Source organism: Fringilla coelebs (genome assembly GCF_963513975.1).
Source record: "Fringilla coelebs genome assembly, chromosome: 15".
NCBI lineage: Eukaryota > Metazoa > Chordata > Aves > Passeriformes > Fringillidae > Fringilla > Fringilla coelebs.
The window spans coordinates 5,287,317-5,308,992 of NC_140041.1; the positions used below are offsets into that span (position 1 = coordinate 5,287,317).

Here is a 21,676-nt window from a genome sequence, read left to right on the forward strand (position 1 = left end):
ATATGTTCGCAAGTGCTTTACTGAGTTCAGTGAAAAAGTTGATGCTAAATTTCTGCTGGTTTTGCTTTCAGCAGCTGGTTTCTGAGCTAAGTTTACTCACCCAGCTTGTACTGAAATACCCCACAGACAAACTGCCCCCAGACTGCACTCCAGAACAGTCTATCCTACATCTTTTTGCACCTCAGCATCAAACACCTTTCCATGATGTACCACACACTGAACTAACAGCAACTTGAATGCTGCATGGCTATTCCTTCAGGCTGCATGTTCCCCTGAGGAGCCTGGCTCAGCTCCCAGCACAGCCTCTCCCTGATCAGGTGTGCAGCTCCTGCAAGTCACCAGGTGAGCTAGAAAGAAAGGATCAACCCAGCACCACTCCCACTTTTGGCAATGAAGATCTTTGTCTGTAACTCTCAATTTCACTGCAATTTGAAGGCTTGTTTTGGGCTGACACTGATACATGTTCTCAAATAAGGAAGGTAATAATTTATGTCCTGCTCTCTTTCTATAGTGTAGAGGATTTTGGGCAAGTGATCGGAAAGCAGCCTGTCCTGAAGACCTGGAGTGATCATGAGTGTCGAGTTTCTTGGTGTCATCTTGCACATTGAAACACTGTACAGACCCTGGTCTTTTAATTGGAACTCACTTTAACACAAAAAATCTCTCTGTCTGTATGACAAGGCCCCCCTCAGCTCCTGTATGGGGTGGTTAAGCCTGCAGTCCCTTCGGTGAAGTCCACCACAGAAGGAAGTAAATAATGCTGGATGCAAATCCTCTCCATGTTTGCACAGCACTGCAGAGAACCAGAGCTGTCATTGCTGATGGTTTCTCTGTGTGGATTCCCCAACTGCACTAGGACACACTTGCTGAGCCCACCCAGCTCTTCACCACGCTGTGATAAAGCAGCATGGAAAGAACCGGTCCCAGGAAGGCTAAAGGAATCCGTGGGCATTAGGCAGTTTCTTTGGAGAAACCACATTTGTTCAAGTAGTTATAAGGACAAAAACTTAAAGCTGACTCACAAGCTGGATACAAGTGAAGAACAGCTCTTCTTGTTTTCCTGTTTTACAGACCAACATGTGAATCAACTCCTGAAAGGATTTCTATTCTGCAGACCTCTCTGGCATGAAAACTCAAAGACAATAACTCTGTTTAAACAGCACACTACCTTGAAAGAGGGACTAAGCAGAAACAAACCATTTTAAAAACAAGTAAGAGAAAACCAAAACAACAAAAACATCTAAGCCACTCAACTATGACCAGTCTAGACCTAGCTAGAGAGGTCTGGACCTGTAATTCTGTGCCAGACACCTGCTGTAACATCACTTCTCTGCTTGCTTTGTCCCTAAGTCTCACTAAGCAATGGGTAACTGTAGTCCTGCTAAAGGGGAATGTGTATCTGCTATTTGGAACTTGTCTGTTGAGAAACCATTCTTAGCTCCTGCTGTTGACCTGGATTTGCATGGTTCAGCTTCTGGGATACCAGAGCCTGGCACTGCAGAGGAAAGGTTACTGGATGGTGCTGGGTCTTGGGCTGAAGAGCTCCCACAGAATTTTTTTTAGTGCTCCGCAACTCTACTGTGGTGCTTCAGGAATTTAAGAAAAGCTGAAAGCCATGTCACAGCTTTTCATGCCTCTCTTCATGTTTCTATCAGGTCAAAGGTCTTGCTGTGGTACAGGGATCTATTCAGTCCTTGTGCTGCTTGTCTGTAAGCTGAACAGAAATCTGCCTTCAGGGGTTTGCCAGGGCAGTCACAGTGCCAGTGACACCAGAACTGACTCTGGACAAACAAGAGAATCTGTCACTTAACCTTAGGGATGAAGCGGATACAGCTGACTTGCAACTTAAAGCCACAGTTTGATCTACAACCCTCTGCTGGAGTTATTCTGTAAACTACAGGAATATCACTGAGAATAAGAAAAATGACAGATTCTGGGACAGATTTTAGCATTTCCTAGACTGCTATGTCGCTAAGATTGCAGGAGAAACATGTAAGCAAGAATGCAAGAGGGTCTAGGTTATTACAATAAGCTGGCTTGTCACTGCAGTAATGACTAGCTCTTCATTACTATTTCTGCTATGGGTTTATAGTCTGTGTGAGGGAGAGAGAGACTCAAGCTGCTTTTTTACAGAGAACAGGAGCAGGTAGCCTAAACAGAGTTCTGCTATGCCTATTTCCTAGATCATATTGCTGCAGGATGAGCTCCAAACCAGTCCACCCTCATTTTACATCCTGGAAGCTTCAGCTGATGTGAAAACTCAATAATATTCTAGATTTCTTGTTATCTAGGACTGTTTGTGTTTCCCCATGGGAAGTGGGCAGCTCCTGGTCCAGGACAGAACTGATTGCTCAAAGTCTGATGAAGCAATGTGAAGGAAGGTGGTTTATGTAATGGGACAACCAAGCTCCATCTCATTTCTATAGAGAGAGAGATTGCATATCTTACACCAGCACTAGCAAAAGGTGGACAGAGATCTTCAGGAGTAGTTATGGCAACACTCAGGCAACTTAGGCCCAAAGGTATATGTCCTGAGTGAGGTCTGGATAAGACAACACCTATTAACCTTTGATGTTCTTTGGTTATGGGATTATGCCCTTTACTTGTATTTGAATAAAATCAGACTAACATTTTAACATGGGGCTCAGCTGATGAACAGACACTGAAGACCCTTGAGTCCTGCACGTATTTGAGAACATTGATGCAGCAGGAAAGACAAGCCAAACATCCCTCTAAAAGTTCTCTCTCTAAAGAGTATTTTGGAGTAATGTTCATATTCCCTGATGCATGAGGAAAGGTGATTTGGTAACAGCCTGTTACACACAGATGAGGAGCAGAGATGGCCAGGGATCATGCCCAAAGATTCTGGCAGTAAAAGCCACCAGCTTTTGTGTCCCAGCTGCAGTCTGTGCACACACTCCTTGCACCCCCCTCCAGTGTCCACACACACATACTCACCAGAGCAGTTCTTCTAGAGCATGGCAAGAAACCAGCAAAGGGTATCTGAGGAGACAAATGCTTGGAGGCTGTTGAAGAACTTGGATTAGTTACACAGCTGCTGGGCTGAGAGGCTTTCCCCTGCTACTTGAAGCTCCAAATGGGGTGGGAAGGCAGAGCTCTGGCTTGGTTTCTCTTGCTGTAGAGCAAACATTACCCTGGTGCACAGAGAGCTCTCTACCACTAGGATCTAGACTGTCAGTTCTCTACTGCAGACTTTTTTCAGTTCCTCCTCATAAAATAGACAAATTCGTGTATTTCTCTTCAAAATTATTTGAGTCTCTTTCTATGCAGACTGGAAAGGTTTTTGAATTTGCATCTACAAAGCTTCCCTTGTCCTGCACCAGGTCAAAAGCAATGCTCTTAAATTATTCTTATTTTGCAAGCAGCTCAGCTTTTCATTCAAATATAAATTTTAAAACATGGCAGAGGAAGAAAAATTCTTGGTCCCATCTAATTTTTTAATGTGTGTATCACAGAATTTTGTGGTGAGATGCCCATGACAAAACTGCACCAAGGGATGGTATTTGGGTAAGGGCCAGAATGGTTGTATCCATAATGCTTGCAAGACCCAATCTTGCACAGAAACCACATTTTTCTTACCCCAAGCTGGAGTGCAAAAAATATGAGCTTGGCTGATTGTTCACCATGTAAATAGTATGGAAAATCAGGACTGAGTGTTGAAGTATGACCTTAAGACTGAACTAAAAGAGCATTTGGAAATTATCTACAGTGCCTGAGCACTGCTGACTGTTCCATCAAACAGTTTTAACAAGATTAATTGACAAGTTAAAACTCATGGATGAACATTCTGTGATTGACCATAGAATTTCAACAAATTCATAGAATGAAAATCTGCAAAGGCTACTGAACACAGAGGCTTCATCTGTTGTAGAAAGTCCCAGCACACACTACCTCTGGAACCAGAAGAATTTAATGGAGAAGCAACAAAGACACATAAAACTTTTACTCTCCCTCAGCTATCTGCTGTACGTCACCATCACAGCTGAAATCCTGGATGAAATGGAATTTTGGTCTCAGCCATTACAGCTTTACTTCGCTCTAAACAAATAAACACATTCAGAAAAAAAGCATTCTGAAAAGACACTATTTGTGCTCCAATGTAAGACATGTTCAGTCCTTGTTGAACTCTACAGACTTTTGCCACACCTAAGAAAAATATTTATTTTTATCTGTAGGTGCTCCTGTTTAGGAGGAGGAAGTAAATTTCAGTCACAAAAATTCCCTGAACTGATTTGGACAGCCTTGCTATGCTCTTTGGACATGGAATTGCATAAATTCCTTGTTATAAAAAGGAATGGATAATGCAAGCACACTTGCATAATGAAACTAAAGTTGTCCTTTTTTTCAATGACCACCAGGAATTGAACTGAAGACAGATGTAGGTCAAACTTCTTAGCACTGAGCCCTACCAGGGACCCTTCAGGGTGCAGCTCCTCTAGGGGATAATTAATTCAGACTCTGTAATACCTCACACTTGGACTTCCTTTTAGCAGAGATTAGGCTGCTACTGCTGAGAGATTATGCATGATTTTGCCAACATGTAAAGAAGATGGATTCCAGTTTTTGACAGCCTAATCTGAAGCCTATAAATGTGCTCCAGGTCAGCTCCAAACTGGAGCAGAAATAGAGGAAAGAGCCAAGACAAATGTTGTGTACAACTGCCTGGTTCCTAATGTGATAGATGAGAGCAGAGTCACACTGTACTGGCATTTTTCTCTTTTTGGTCTTTTTTTGGTGATGCATATGCAGCATTTAGACTACACATATTGATTTCTCTTCAATGGACAAATTAGATTAATAAGTAAGCAGCTGAAGATGCATTTTACTGATGCAAGAGTTGAATCCTACAACTGTCAACCAAAGCCCCAAATAATTTTACATTCACTGCAAAAGCTACAATCAAGTTCCTCTTCTCCTAAAATGAAGTCATACCTACTATGTATGAACAATCCTAATCTAAATGGCCAAAAATCAACTATACCCAAAGGAATCAAAAGCATTTGCATTTTAGAAAATCAGTCCAGTTATTAAAAAAATTAATTGCTGTCAACTTGATTCAAAATGTTAGCTCCAGACTTTGCATGAATATTATAAACAAAAAAGTTGTTTCATTATACATCCCATATTACACCAAATATTTGCCCTTAATTATCATATCCAAGTATTTGTCCACAGACATTTCTAAAAAATTAGAAGACATATAAATCTATTAGCTGTAGTCTGAAAATACAATGGTTTTGTTTGACAACACTTCCCTTCATATGTTCTGTTTAAACCTCTTTCAATCAGTTGGCTGCATATTTCACTACTTGTCTGCAAACTTATTGGTTTTTACTGAAGTTCTTTTGTGGATATGAAAATCTGAAATAACTTCTAGGACTGCTTCATGATTTATGTTGTTTCTCTTTTACCAGTTTACACTAATTTTATACTACTTGCCTTGGGAGAAGCTGCTCCACCCTAGCAAAATCATGCCCAAGAAAATAATTCTGGAATGAGAAACTGAATTAATCCAAGACTGTTTTCTCTCACCTGCTCTTTGTGCCCCACAAATGTGCTATTTGCACAGTCAGGAAGAATGGTGTTTGACTAGTCTGGTGCTCTTCAGAGATCACTAAATTCACTAACTCCCATCAGGCTGAAATCTTGTTAAGAACAGTGACAATTAGAAAGATCTACAAAGTCTTTTTTAGGTTGCTTTTTTAGGCTGGAAGAGCTTGTGCTCTTCCAAGCTGAAATAATCTTCTAGAAATTCACCCAGAAGCAGGAGAATGAACAACTGTGAACTACTGTCACTGGCATGAGGTGGTTCAGCAGCTACTCCATGAAATGCTTTGACTGCAGCACACAGAACTCATTTAAATGGTTTAACAGTGGTGCTGCTGTGCCCTGGCTGGCACCAGGTCAGCATCAAGAGGGAAAGTCTCTCCCAGCAGTCAAGCTCTGCTCTCCCTACTCCAGTTGCCCAACACCAGCCCCACCAAGCTCTGCCAAACTGCACATTAGCAAGCGAGGAGGAAACCCACAGAAGAATATCCAGAAGGACTAAAAACCCATCAGGTGTGTCAAATCTCTGACATTCAGAAACCATTTGGGGAAAGCAGCACACGCTGACTTAAGCACTAAAGTATGGATGCTTTAATTAATCCGGGGTGAATTTAATTGCTTTAGTTAAGTGGAAATCGGGTTAAAAATGATGCAGAGCATGCTGGGGTGTGTTAAAAACATGACATATGAGTTGGATGAATCGATAAATTAAAACTGCACAGATGTTTTAATTAAACCCAGGAAACTTAACGAAGATCACTAGAGACTTTTAAGCCTATGATTAATTCAATTCATTTAAAATACCTGTAGAGATATGGGGATGCCTCCATTTTGAGAGTTATAGAAGTTTTCAATCGATAAGTACTTAAGCTGCTCTACAAAAAAAATGGGATGATTTTTATAGAAGTGACTGGACAGCATTAACTGCACAATTAATATTTACATTCTTCTGAACACTCAGCAAACTTTTGCTTTGGCCCAAATTTATCACAAAGGTCATAATTTTTCTCATGCCTTCAACGTGAGCCTATCTGTCAAAAAGAAAACACTTGCTGTTCCCTCCTCCACCATTGTACAAAGTACCTATTTCCATTAGATAATTGCTTAGCTTAACAACTGTTACAAAAAATCTGTGTAAGAAATACAAATGTGTCTTCCCAGAGTAATAGCAATTTCCAGAAATGCAACAATTTTTTCAGTCTCTTTGAGGTTGCTTAGTTGGTACAAATAAATTTTGCTTGAGTACTTAGGCCCCTATGATATTTTCAGCAACAATAACACTGCAGTCCATAAGATAAGGAAATCAAAAATAAGCCAATATTAAATAACTCAGAACTATTTTAATGTTGGATTGAGAGGACCGAAGCCCCATTACTTCTTTTGTGAAGATGAGCTTAGAAAATCTCACTAACCACCAACAAAAACCTTAGATAAAGAGATTGGAGTGCTTCAGGGGGAGGGAAAGAGACCACTGTTCTGTCTCACTGGAGAAGGCACAGCTACACATAAAAAAAAAAAATTTCAAGTGGCATAAAACAAACTACAAATTGGAGATGGAGACAAAAGAGGACATTTGAGTGTACTGACACTTGATAAATCAGCTAGCTGTGCCAGGAGTCAAATGTCTTGAGGACTTTGTTCCGTCAGTACATTCTGGATTTGGTCAGCCTGGTTGTTTCTTTCTCCATCATGGCAGAAGCTCTGCCACTGTCACTGCCTGTGCTAAGGGAAGAGTGCAGTTCCCCACACAGCACAGAAGGTGATTTGCAGCCAATCCAGATCACGTCCTGCCTCTCTGCTGCACTGTTAACGAGCAGCACAGTTCAATCTCTTTTTCACATGCATCAATGCATTCAAGCGGATGGAAGTTCCCTAGCTCTGGGTCTGACTTACCACAGAAGAATGAGACTGATCAGTTTGCCACTTTTATGCCTTTGAAAAGGAAGGAAAAAACCCAAAGCAACCAAACCAACTCTTTTTCTGTGAGTAACACAGAATCAGAGCTGTGAAATTCCTGCTTTAGAGAAAAGCAGTGAAGTTGCTACAAGACCACGCAGAGAAACAAGTTTTACTTCCTACCGACAGATGGGAACCAGCAGATGTTGAAATCAGCTACTGTCATAGACAGGCATGTAGATATTCATTCCTATGTTTTGATAACTTCATCACTAGGAAAACTGTGGAGGAAGGAAGGACTAAACTATTTCAGAGTGCTCAGTTGCTATCTCAGGGGAAAGAGTCAGTGAGGAGTTAAAGAGATGATGCTTCAAATAAGCAGCAGTGAGATGATGCTCACAAACATCAAATACCAGAAATTCCCTTCCAAACATAAGTGCTGTGATCCACAACACAAAAGCACTAACTGCACAAAGTCACTTATGTTTCTAGAAAAAGGAACAAAAAAAAAAGTGAAATATTTCTTCAAATATTTTTGGTAAGTTTTACACCATTCCCAGTGAATGCTGTAAAAATTATTGCTCCTGTGGTAGTGGCTTAGCTCTGGCTAAACAGCAGTACAGTAGATGCAGGACTGCACTCACAGCCTGCAGCATTCAGGGTATTTAAAATGCAGGCTGCTTTGGTTTCATTTCAGTTACTATTATTTGCCTTGTTAAATTTACCAGAAAAGTTAAATCATAACATGTTTAACTGCACAGTTTCACATTAGCTGCAAATATTTAAACACTTTTCTACGTTTGAATTAGAGATTTTTTTGTTTGTTTGGGAAAGTGAAGGGGGATGGCAGTTAACTGAATAAATTCTTACTGAAGTAAGGACTAAATATAGAAAAATATCTAAATTACAGTTTTGAATCCAGATATAGTGTAGGTGTGAAAAAAGTCATGCATGCTGAAATCTGAGGCTATGATTCAGGGCTGTTTCTGTTATTCAGGCATGGCAAATGTCTAAGGATGTCTGACAACAGCTGTATTTCTATAATGGGATTTACAATACTACTTAATCATAGTCGCTTCAATGACATTTACCATCATCACAAGGACTCCAAGAAGATCCCATCACAACTGCCAAGATGAACCCTTAGAACTTAATGAAATAAACAAACACCAGTACAATTCCAGGGAGACAAAGCAAAGTAAAACCAAAATGTAGATTGCAATACAATTAGATAAGCTAACCAATTAAGCACAAAAACAAATTACAAGGCATACAGCACAGCGAGCACAATTCAGCTCAGCAGAGCACAGTGGGAGAAGAGAAATTCTTGGCCACCAATGGAAGTATTATAAAGGAAAAAAAGCTTTTGGCCTTGCCAGAACTAAGCTGCACAATGGTTTTTGTCCTGCATGAACTTATATAGATGTCCACTTCCTTGGTGCACTCAGAACCTTTTGAAATAGTCTACCTATTGAAACTCCATTGAAACAGAAGATATTTGTGCAAATAGATGTGTTTGTGCTGCACAAGTTTAAGAAGGGAAGAAAGAGAAGTAACTGATAACACAGCAGTCTTCAAAGCAGCTGCGAGAGAGCAAATAAATGTATCCAGTTTTTATTAAGTATGAAAATATTACATAATGCTGTTGAAGAAAAATCCATTAATAAGATTTTACTGTGTTTCCATGTGCTTTCCATCTTGGACTTAAGCCAAGCAAACTTTCTTATAATACTAAGCCAATAAAATTTGGTTCCAGCTCAGCTACAGTACTTACTGCCTGTGGCTCTCTTTAGTCCCTGAGTTTCTCCAGGTGGGGTAGTGAATGATCACACAAAAATACCCAAGTGTTTCCTGAAATCAGAGAATTATAATTCCTAACATGTTCACTTTTCACCTATCATAGTTCATCCATCACTGGCATCAGTGACTTCTGTCAATTATTTTCTTCTTCCTTCATTACTGAATTCCTCAGTATTCCCCATTATTTTTTTTCTTAATCCTTTCAGCTTTGTCTGAAATTTTCTTCTGCAGAATAAATCTGCCTTCTTAGCTGCACCACTATCCTACAAGCTCTTTGGGAAAAGGAATAAATTCAAGTTCATAGGCTACAGCATGAACTCAGAAATATCTGAAAGGACAATGCAATTTACATGGACAAATTTGCCTGTATGTTTACTGGTTGTTTAATATAGAAAACATGCTAATAAGTTGCTACATGAGATGCAACTATTAGGCATATTTAACAACATTAAATAGATTTCTTTAAAAAATTTAAAGCATTTTTGTTTCCCTGTAGAGGCCCAATCATAACAAAAATAATGAAGGATGTACTTCTAAACAAAAGGGGAATCCCCACTTAAAATGATTCAGGACAAGATCTTTTGCAGATAAATTCATTATAACCCTAAATTCAATGCTGGAATCAGCAGAAGCTGTAGAAACTTTAAGAACAAGGTAAAGTTAATATTTTGCATGTTGATAACTATATTCTTAAAGTATTATATACTCAAATACTTTATTATATACTCAGATATCTAAAGTACTATATACTCAAGTATTCCCAATGCTACAAGCAGCTCCTGGGTGCTATTTCTACTTTAAAAATACTCTCTTACAAAGAATGCAGAGGGTCTGAGTACCAGTTCCAGCCTGGTGCAGCAAAGAGAGCAATCTGAGCACTGCAAATCCTCCTGTTCAATCGTGCTGGAGGGACAGGCACACATTCCTGAGCAGCAGTGAAATGTTGTGTGTTAAATGCCTTGTGTTGTAACAGAAATTTAACACGCTATCTGTTGTAGAATTCCAGAGCCCAGCCCCTCCATCCAGCCCCCTGCTCTTACTTCCAACCTCCAGGAGGATCCCTGAGGATTGATGAGGAACCTCAGACTAGACATGATGGCTCCTATTGCCCCGAGCTCCTTCTGGAGCCATGAGCACTCACAATCTAAAAGAATTCAGCCTGTGACCCCTTCAGCCCTTGGATCATGCTTAAATTGGCAATTAGAAGGAGTTGCAGAGATGGATTTTGTGTTGGCTCTCCTTGTCTACCTGACACTGGATCAAAGCTACTATCTCATTTCATGCAGGCCAGCTAGCAGCTGATAGACAGCAATGGCTGTCAGTCATTCACAAAATAGGCTGCATGTCTATTTATTTATTCTGTAATTAATTTTAGGCAGAGTTAATGACATAAGCTCCTTTTTAGAGTGCAATGCAGTTCTGTAAAACCAAGAAAAGCAAGGGCAGGTAAGCAATCACTGCCCTGTACATAAAAATCTGGAATGCAACTGAGGACACGACCGGTTAGCAAGAAATGAAAATAGCCTGCTAATAAAATATGAGACTGGGAAAACAAGAAGAAAATTTATAACAACGGCACTTAAAGGTACTGAGTCAGAGAGGTGGGAACTGCTGGTGGGGAACACTGCCAAAGGCAGCCTTGTCTGTTCAAGTATCAAAATGATGCTTCCACCCACTGTGAGAGAAGATTTGAGTGACAAGCCAGGGCTGTGCTGCTGCTGCAGCAAGCACAGGAGTTGGCACACATACACACATAAATACACAAAACCCAAAAACAAACCCACCCAAAAAGAGATACAAAGAGAGAAGCTGAACATGCTGGATTCTGTCAACTGCAAGAAAGGATGTGAGATATGTGTGGGTGACAAGTCAGGAATACAGCATTTCCAGAGAAAAGCACACTTTTTTTTCTTGCTTCAACAGTACAGTGTAAGATGATACATGCTATGATTATGAACATCTAAAATGCTTACCAATAGTTATTTCTTTTTGATTTACCTTTTTTTTCTCTATCTCACTTCTTCTCAGACCTATCCTGCATTCTTGCTATATCAAAGTGGAAAATACCATCATTCTACTTTTTGTTAAGGTTCATAGTCTGAATTATTTTTTTTTACTTATTTTCTTGTCTCACATTCAGGCTTTGACAAAGTTTTTATGGACTTTTTTCTGCATTGCATCTCTAGGTCAGAATTCTGCCCTGCCTTCCAGTAAATAATATCTACATTAAATAAACACCTTTTTCTCCACATTGATAAATTTAGTCTTCAGTCATGTTTATGTGCAACGCTGCTTCAATAATCATATTGTTAATTTATTAATCTAACCTTCAGCTGTGTGGCTCTTCTTTCCCAGTCTTGTTTCAGATTTTTTATCTTATAGAACATGAACTTCATGCTCTAACTTCATTTACAGACCCCCCTTCACCCCACACTGTTCACTGCTTGAATTCTGACTTCAACCTTTCTAGAACTTAGGATAGGATGATTTTAGTACTGCCTTTTTTTTTTTTTTTGAGCTGTTTCCTGTGCTCACTCTCCCCTCTGAAGGCCCCATTTGCCCTCCATAATCCACAAGATGTTATCTGCCCCATCACCCCTCTTTCAAACTGCCTTTACCACAGTGCTCCCCCAAGATGACAACGGTCACACTGCTGGTGTGTTTATAACACTGCACTGTCACCATTTTTTCCTGTGTCTTCAATTAGTTCATTCTCTTTAAACTTGTATTTGGGTGGTACATTCCTGGAGTCAGGTGCTGCTTTTATTTATTTGCTTTGTGTGTAAAGGATTAACCACAACAGGTCACCTTTAACTTATATTATTGCTCAGGACAACATTGTAATGATGCCAAACCTGGCACTTTTCATACTTCTGCTCCTCTCCAGCTGTTTGCTCTGCAAACCCATCTGGTGATGGCATCACCATGTTTTATCCACCCTCCCTCTGATCCATAAGCTGTTACTGCATTTGCAGGGAGCCACTTGAATAGTTCAAGAGCCATTCTCCAGTTTGACTGTGCCACAGAAGGTCCAAAGTGCTGCCTCACCTCAGCTTCCATCTCCTCTGTGAGGCCATGGCCATGTGCAAGGCAGGCAGAGCAACAAGGGGATTCAGCATCCCCTCACCTTTTCTTTCAGTGCCCAGGCAGCTTCTGTCTGCTTAAGCTATTTCCAGTTCCTAAAACTTCAACGCAAGTTGTGATGACAAACAGTGATCCCTGAGTCGCACAGAGAGGAGATAAACACTCCTATACATCACCAGCTGGACATCATTCCTGAGGGCCATGTGCTCTGCAGCAATGAACCAGCTACTGAGCTATCCTGCAGGATGCACCCCAAAATTTAATTGCAATCACTCCCAGAACATTGTGTGCCACTGGGAGCATTCTGGACGTGGCACAAAGACAGCATTTTCAAGCAGTGTGTTCAATGGATGAAAAAACATTATACAATGTTGTCAAAGCAAGAAGCCTCTGAAAAGCCTCAGACCAAGATGAGTCTCAAACAACTGAAATTAGATAACAACTGAAAAAATGCAAGAGTTGCTACTTCTAGTAATTATACCTTACTTACCTAATAATTGACAGCTTTTTACATTTTTATACAGAGATCAATAGCCCACACATAACAAAGAAAATGGCAATGGTAGGAACTCTTACTGTGGTGCAAACAGCAAATCCATTAGAATAAATTTAAAGAGAGAGAGACTACACGTTACAGCTTTGTAACTATTTCAAACTAAACAGATGTTGCAAAAGAAATAAAAAGAAATATTAAAAAACCTACCCTTCTTTTTATACTTATTAAAGTGGCGCCGTCCTTTGCCAGTAAGCCAAAAACAAACAGAATGAAAATAAAATAATGAAAAACCCACACAAGGAGAACAGGAAAAGAAATTGCGAATAACATAAATCTGAATAATTAGAGTTCTTAAAATCAGATTAAAAAGTCAACTGATCAAACATTGCACAAATTTCTGGTTTAAAAAAAATCCAAAAGCCTTCATTTCATTTAGATTAAAATATTAAACATGTTTCTTATTACATTGCATAATCAACTAGAAGTATCTGCTAAATGGCAACTTCATGGTAGTTGACATAAGCTACTTGACTCCATTTTTGTCCTTCTTTCACAAATTGGACACCATCTCTTAGCAGGCTATGCTCATCATATCAATGTAGAAATCCTATGTGATGGTGCATTGTTCACCTTTTCAGATTAGCTAAAGATGCTTATGATGCAAATCCAAGTATTTTAAAATGCAAAATTAAAGGAGGCTCTGCTCACAGTTGCAAAACAGTATTTGACAGAGTATTTGGAAGTGGTTTTGTTAAAGGAGTGGAAGAGTTGCATGCCCTTCAAATATCATATGAGATGAAATGAAATTACAGCCAAGTCTGAGTCACTTCTAGAACTCAACTCATTGTAGCACTGAACTCCATTCCCAAGTGGTGAAAGGCAGGACATGCTGAAGGATGCCTGCTGCAGACTCACCACAGACCTTGAAAATCCAAACTATCATCAGACATAAACAGCAACAATTCTGAGCAAGAAGGATTTCTTGATACACTTCAGTAGTTATATCACAGAGCTTACAGAAAAATAGAGATGAATAGAAAAAAGTGCAACACACCAAAAAATTAAGATAATCACAGCTGCATGTCTGATTCTTTAATTGATCCTTGGCCAGAGAATCACTTTTCATCAATAGCTCCTACATGTAATTGTGGACAAGAATTTACTTACAGTGCAGTTCAATTCACAGCAAATCTTCCACTGGCTTTAACTGTACACACTTGCTTTATCAGAACACATCTCTGCATGGAATTATCCTTTGATTATCAGATTTTCTTTTTCTCTGTATGCCATGTCTTATCCACATGAGATCAAAATGTATCATTACCTTTTTTGTATGTTAGATGAAATTCTTTAACCTTAATAAGGATAAACTCCAAAGGGAATTTTGCCTAAGCAAGAATGGAGTAAATCTGCTGATACTGAATACCAGATAATAAGCTATTTCCACAGAATGAGAATGAGAAATACCCCACACAGGGTTTGGCAGGAGTGTTTGAGAGGGTGAAGTTCTATTTCAATCAGGGTACGAAAGTGTGTTACACCCTGTGGGTTGGGCCAAAAGTTCATCCCTTTCCAATAATTTTTATAGTGTTTTCTTGAAGCTAATGGATTTGAAGTCCAATCTGTCTTGTGTCTCACAGCTGTGCTTCATTTTTATCTTTTAGAACCACGTGGATGGAGGGGTCCCTGTGCACTGTCTGGAAATGGTTTGCAGAGACTGCCCTGATGTCTCACTGCCTCTGATGGCCTCAGGATCAGCCCTGGGATAAAGGACTGTGCTTCCTAACTGTCAGACTCGGGGTTCACACAATGGGAAGCTCTCAGACTGCTGCTACTGCATGGACCAAGTTCCAAAAGCCATCTGAGGAGCTTGTTCACATTTTCTCCACATTTCTCTATTTGAGTCTTGCCTCAACTTATTTTATGGTGGAGAAATGATATTGAAAGATGCATTGCTAGGGAAATAATAATTGAAAAAATCAAATTAAAAAAATCATTATCCTTCCATACATGTGACAGTTGAATTATAAATTTAACGTTATGGTAGATGTACATTAAACATGTGTCCATACATGTACTATGATGTAAAAGGTGTAATCCTCTATCTCATTTTACTGTGTTTTACCCTGCATGGAATTCCAATTTTGATTTCTGTGTTCTGAAACTGCTCTCACATATGAAGAGCATTCAAGTAAGCAGAAAAGCCTGTGGCTGTGAGAACAGGCATGAAAGAGGTGAGGCAAAAAGCCCTTACACCCAGCTCTCAGGGTAACGCTGTGCAGCTGTTCCAGCACAGAAACACGAGTTCTGTCAGCACACCCATGTTCTCATCTTGTGCAGCTTTTCAAGCTTCTTTGTTCTTTAGAAATACCATGATGTCTGACAAGAAAACAGTACCAGAGTTGAAGGAAGCTTCCATGAAACTATTTCTGCTTTTGAGGGGAAAGAGACAACACAGAAAGGACAAAGCAGGAAGCAGAGGGAATGCACTGAGGGGCAGGAGAAGCCTGACAAATAGTTTGACAAGCACCCTATTCAAAAGCTATTTATCTGTCACAGCCTGAACAAAGTATTTTCTAGCACTAACACAGCATACAGTGCTACACAGAGGTTCGGTAGACAATGCAGGATTGCTGCACAACTCAAAATGCAAATGAGTTGATATAATGGCCATGTATGTGTGAAGGGTGGCAGTGAAGCACACAGTCACTGCATGCATACTTTCACAGGTTAACACCACAGAAATGCACAGAGCTGTCAGTCTGTATTTATAGCTCACATTATCACACCATTCACTTTGTGCAATACAGATATCTCCTCTCTAGATTTACCAGCTGTCTTAATTTCTCAGGTAATCAAACAACTATTTGAATGTTGTGTAAAATGAGCAGGGTGAACGCTGAAATAGCAGTCTTAGCCTTCAAGGCCCTCGGGGTCTCTATTTCTCCTTTTTTTTTTTTTTTTGTACTGGGGCACCTTCAAGAGCCAAGTGTGGAGACAAAACCCAGAAATTACTCACTCCAGTACAACTATAGCAGCTACTCAAGGAGTATTTCATAGACACAGGGATATGCCACAGCAGTGACAGAGGTGGGGCACAATGAACTCTCCTCAAGACTGCATCAGGAGTCTAAGAAGAAATGAGCAAATTTCTAAGGCCCTTCAAGTTATTTCAAACGCCAGGCTTTCCCCCTTGGAACACTAACAACCCCATGGAAAATAACTGCAAGCATGATATTGATAGTGTGCCTAAATCTCACACAAACTAGGAAGGAAGCAAAATGTAAAATGTTCTGAGTGTGCTCAGGAGCAGAGGGGAATACAACCAAGCCACTGAATTTAGACGACACATCTGCTACTGGCTGTACAAACTAAAGAAGTCCTCCTTTGTGAATCCCTTCCCTAAGACTGCTATACAAAACCCTCAGAAAAACTTAACGAACAAATACTGCCAATCCATAGATGTCATTTAGATTTCTACTGAATCCTTGATAGGATTTCGCAGTTTTAGTTGTTAAAATTTACAACTGACATTTCAGAAAATGTTTATTTTAAGATTTAATGAGGTCCTATCTATTTTTCTACAAAAGGCAAAGTTCCTTTGGTCAAAGAGTAATTTTATATGCAAGAAAGGTGCTTTGGACTAGAAGTAAGGCTCAGGCAAGCCAGAATATGTACTACACTCTATCAATGAAGACAATCAGTCTTTTCTTGCAGACCAGCTAATGATTATCAGAAAGCATTCATAATTCATCCAGTTTTCCAGAAAATAAATATTTTCTGCCATTTCTGTCTACTACCTTTGCCACAAAAAAAGGCTGTAGCTATGCAAGCTCATTGGAATGTGGCAATACTTCCTCTTGAACATATTTAAATCAAGATCTAAGAATAAAAAAAGCAAATGGTTTTATTTGAATCTAGCTCAGACCCATGCTAGCTAGCAGGCACTGTAGATCAATAGATGACAGACACACACTGTGGTTATTTGTAAATATAGGGAAAATGATACCTTTAGCACAATCTGCTCCATGAAATCCTGGAAAACAGTGGCAGACACCTGAGACACACTCGCCATTCCCGTGGCAATGACGTGGGCAGTCTTGCACTGAGTCTGAAATTAAAGCATCACAAGCACATTCACTGGTTAGTTCCTACTTAGGCTACAGAGTTCTTGTTTAATTTTTCTCCATTTTAATTTGTCTTCAATACTTAGAAGTACACCCCCTAACAATATTAGCAGCACAGGGTTCAGGTGATGCAGAATGCACAGTTTCATGACAGCATGAGTAGGTGTAGAGATCTAGTGACACCCTAAAGTCACATTCTGGGCGTTATTAGAACCCAAAGTCTTCTGATAGTGCTCAAATCCTCTGTTCCAAAAATAGGCAGGACTTCTTAAGACCTCTACAGCCATGCTTGAGTTTATATTGTGCAGCAAACACAATGCTTCCTCAGGAAAAGCAACACTCTCCCTTTTGCAATGAGACTGTTCTTGCTCAACCACTCTGCCATGGGAAACTGATCATCCCAAGGACTGTGTCTTCTTTTCCTTCTACAGGCATTTAAAGCCTCATTAATTAGGCTGACAAAAATATCTGCTGAACATGACAAAGAGGACCTCTTTTGCTCTGGCAAATCTACTTGATCCTTAAAGAAATGAATTAAAAAGATGCAGGTGGCTGTGCAAGAGAATGAAGAAGAGTTCTGTAAAAAGAGAGGACAATATCAGAGTTTGAGCGACTGAATGAAATGTTGATGACCTCAATAATATGAGAAGAGTAGACACATAAGCCTGATAACATTTCAGGCTGCACCAAATGACTTATTTTCCACAATTTCTGTTATCATTTGGATAAAGCATACACTACTTTGCACAATAACAATCTAAAAATTAAATTCCATTCTAGAAATTAATTCTTAAAATTATTTTAATTTGAAAGCTCTTGGATTTCAGCAGAACATATTTTCAACAGTGAATTATTGGAACAAAAATCTAATTGGAATATTACTCTTCAATATCACTCCCTGTTGTTGTGGGACCTGTGGTTCCAAACTAAATGGTTCTGTCAGCTCCAGGCACCAAATCAAGCTGCTGTACAACACAGAAAAGAGAATTTGGATTTGGAACTAGCAGAACTATAGAGAGTATTTTTATTTGTCAAATTAATCTGCAAAGAAGAAAAGGATTCAAGTAGAACTTTAAATCTAATTTCACAGTTACAGGACACCAAATACAAAATGTCTAAAGCAAATTTTTAAAGAGATGTCATTAGCTTGGCTCTTGAAATGAGTCATATAAACAATGAAAAGAAAAATTTGAAATGTAATGCTCAAAGATATCAATTTGCCTCATGAAGAAGCTTGTTTATAGATTTATTCATTATTTTACTTCATGGCACACAAAAGCATTTTCTGTGTGTTCAAAATCATGGTAAATTTAGGATTGTCTGGGAGTTAACATAATTTCTGTTATTCTTCCTCCTCTTCCACACTAGAGAGGATGTTCAGCTGTCTCAGAGCCTTTCATTATGAAGCATCTGATACAAGGTGTGTAGAACCAGATAAAACACTATATTTTTCTCCAGATTTCATTTCAATCACTATCATTGCTCTATAAAGCAGCCTACCTGGCTATTACACCTTTGATGCTCTTGAAAGATATAGCCTTGACCAGGCAACCCTTTAAAGGGCAGCTTATAATATCCTAAGGTTTTCTAAGCACAACAGGGGCATAACTAGATATGAGCACAAATATTCTTGTTTTTAGAGAAGTGAAAAAAGCCTTCTATGGGAAAATATGGAAAAAAACCAACTATATAATATCATGGTTTGGCAGGGGAGGAATTTAGAGAAGTGATACACAAGCTTTTTGTGTAATTGATACTTTGTGGAACCACTACATATATATGTATATTAATTTTTCAACATTCATAGAAAAGAGTTTTTTTCATCTTAATTCAGGGTAACAGAAACAATTCTACCTAATGACAGTACTGATTATTCACCTGCACCCTTTGGGACTTAGGCCAACAAAATGAATGCTCTACTAATGTAAAAGGAAAAAAACTAAGCTACATATTATTAATAAGGCAAGACTAGAAAACACCTCTGACTATTTTTTATCAAATCTAAACCCTCATTTTTATTTTTTACGATTTCCCTGAACTAAGAGGAATTACAGATTTATACCACACAGTGCCATTTCAGACTTCACCAGCCAGGACATAATATCACAAAGGATACCTCAGAATTTGTCATACCACTGTGAAAAGGTAGTCAGCAAAGTTCATTAAGAGCTTCAAAGGACAACAAATCTAATAAAGCTTGGAGAATTTCGACTCAGTTTGATTCTCAACTGAATGTAATCCTATTCTAACAAAACTGCAGCTGGATGTTCTTTCACCATGTTGAGGAGATGACTCACTGCTAGGTGAGTGGTAAGCTGTAAAACAACATACACCTAATTAACTGGCTCAATTAATCTCTAGGATGGCTGCAAACAATAATCTCATTTGCAGGTATCAATTTCTTGAGCTGTCTTTCCACCAAGATTAAACAGCTCTCCTGTTGGATACTATTCCACCTGGGTGTAAAGAAGCATCTTCAGAGAAGCAAATAAAAAGTGTCAAAATGACAGAGATAAGGGAGAGGAATATTAGCTGGGGAATGCTTCAAACCACACTGAATTTTCTGAGCCTTGTTTTCCAAAACTAAACTCGAGATCTATGGGAATGCTAAAATATTAAGAGAAGAATGAGTGAATTAAAGACAGTACACCCATTACTGACTCTTTGCCCGAGTAGTGTTGAGGAAAAAAATGCACAGCATCACATAAGGACAAACAGGCCAAATACTGAGGACTGCAGGAAAATACTCCAACTTTGGGTACAGGAGGGTATGAACAGAGAGGAAAAGTGCCCGGCTGGTGGAAGTACCCACCCAAAATGACTGTGCTGAAGGAGACCACCTCTTTGTCCTTGCCATCGTTGTAGAAGGCCAGGTGCCACAAGCCCACGTCCAGGTACTGCACGAACACGGCCTCGTTCTGCACCAGGGTCTGCACGCTCCGGCGCTCCCGCGGCGACTCCACCACGCTCCACTTCTCCTTGCCATCCAAACGTTCCATGAAATCATACTGCAGGGAGAGGAAAAAAAAAAAAAAAAGAGAACACAAACAAACAAAACCCCAAACAAACAGACCTGAATACAGAATGGTTCGGCTCAAAAAATCTGACTGTTTTCTCCTCTACCTTTTTATAAAATTGTATTTCTGGAAGAAATGTGAAACTAATATTTACTAGCTGACCATGGAACACAGAGATTCTGTGACTTTTATTCTTTCTTAAACAGTGACCTAGAATTATGCATCTTTCCTTTGCATAGGTGATCATAAAATGTACAAATTGACAGGATGGTTTTTGAGAAACAATTTGAAATCTATTATTTGACCCATTAATTTTAGGTTCCTACACAGCTTTCAGAGACTCAGGAGACCCACGCCCTTTTCTAAGCAATTGCCTGCAATAAATTCTTTTTGAAACAGGAACAGATATCTGAGGTGTAACTCCAGACATTTTGTTGAATGGAAGACTCCAGAATGTGAAACAGGAATAGCACAGACAGGAAATGTGTTTGTCTAATGTAACTCACGACCAGATAAAAACACACTGCTCAAGTTTTACATCACAGAGTAAAAGTTGCTTACCTGAGGTTGTATGAGGAACAATCAGGGCAAGTGCGATACAAAAACCAGAGGGAGCATGGAAAGGAATAACACAAATAAGGGAATTGAACTTATATTAAGGAAAACTGAGAATTTCTGTTTGGATGGCTTCCAAAGAAGGTAGAACATTGCATTAATCTTTGGGAAAGGGATCAAACAGAGCAAGTGATTATTTAGAGCATAAGAGCGATGGCACCATTAATGGCATGAAACTAAAAAAAGAAAGAAAGAAATTTAAGATGAATGTCAGATAAGCTTCCCATCTATTAAGCTCAGTAAATAGCCTCCCAATGGAGATGCCACAATTAAACAAGACTGGAAGAAATATTGGTTAGTCTACAACAGGGAATAACTCTGCATAACAAAGCAGCTGGGATAGCTGTCCTAATAGGCTTTTTTCCTGTCATTAATGTCTGTGATTCTGGAGCTCTCAAGCTCAACTGAGTAGATCTCATAGTCCCTATCTAAGGGAAGCCCTTAAGAAACACCAAAAACAATATATCTAATCTTTTGATAGCTGTATAACAAGTCCCCTATGAAAACACATCTTGTTTTAGACACATTTATCTGTGGAGGAGTAGATAGAGATAGATAGACATGTCTAAAGAAAGATGCATGTGTTCAATAAAATACAGTAATAGTATGTGCTGGCTTGCCAGTAGCTTCATTACATTTCCCTCTGTTATCTCTAACACTTCCAGGCTGTGCCCACAACAGCTACCAGAAAACATCCACCTTCCCCTGCTTTCAGTTTAAACAGAAAACTACAACCTTGCCTCCTAAATAGAATAAACATCCAGAGAAGGACACACACTGTCTTGCACACTGTATTCCACTCAGGAACTGTGAGCCCTAGTAAATTATTCACGATTTACGATAAAATAATGACGATTCTCCCTATTAGTGGAAGAAACAGACAAATTTAACACTGTAGTGCCATCAGATCTACCTAAACTGGGGTCTGAAACCTCACCTTTCTAGCTGAAAACCACTTATGTACCAGCATTACAGAGCCCTGGTATGGCTCAGCCTTACAGCAAAGGGAAATGTCTGCAAGAACTATTGTCTTCCTGGTAAACTGTGGAACTGACACCGACCTGCAGCCTTTG

At 39.4% G+C, this 21,676-nt stretch overlaps 1 protein-coding gene across 6 annotated transcripts in view; it reads right to left on the reverse strand.

Moving 5' to 3' along the window:
* TENM2 (teneurin transmembrane protein 2) overlaps window positions 1-21,676 on the reverse strand; it is a gene marked incomplete at both ends in the record, with an annotated part of 473,693 nt that overhangs the window by 86,490 nt on the left and 365,527 nt on the right. For all 6 annotated transcript variants that reach the window (XM_084215965.1, XM_084215964.1, XM_084215963.1 and 3 more), the window contains 2 exons: window positions 16,854-16,955; window positions 19,784-19,979. In XM_084215965.1, coding sequence (XP_084072091.1) covers window positions 16,854-16,955; window positions 19,784-19,979 — 298 coding nt within the window. The remainder of the gene's footprint in view (window positions 1-16,853; window positions 16,956-19,783; window positions 19,980-21,676) is intronic.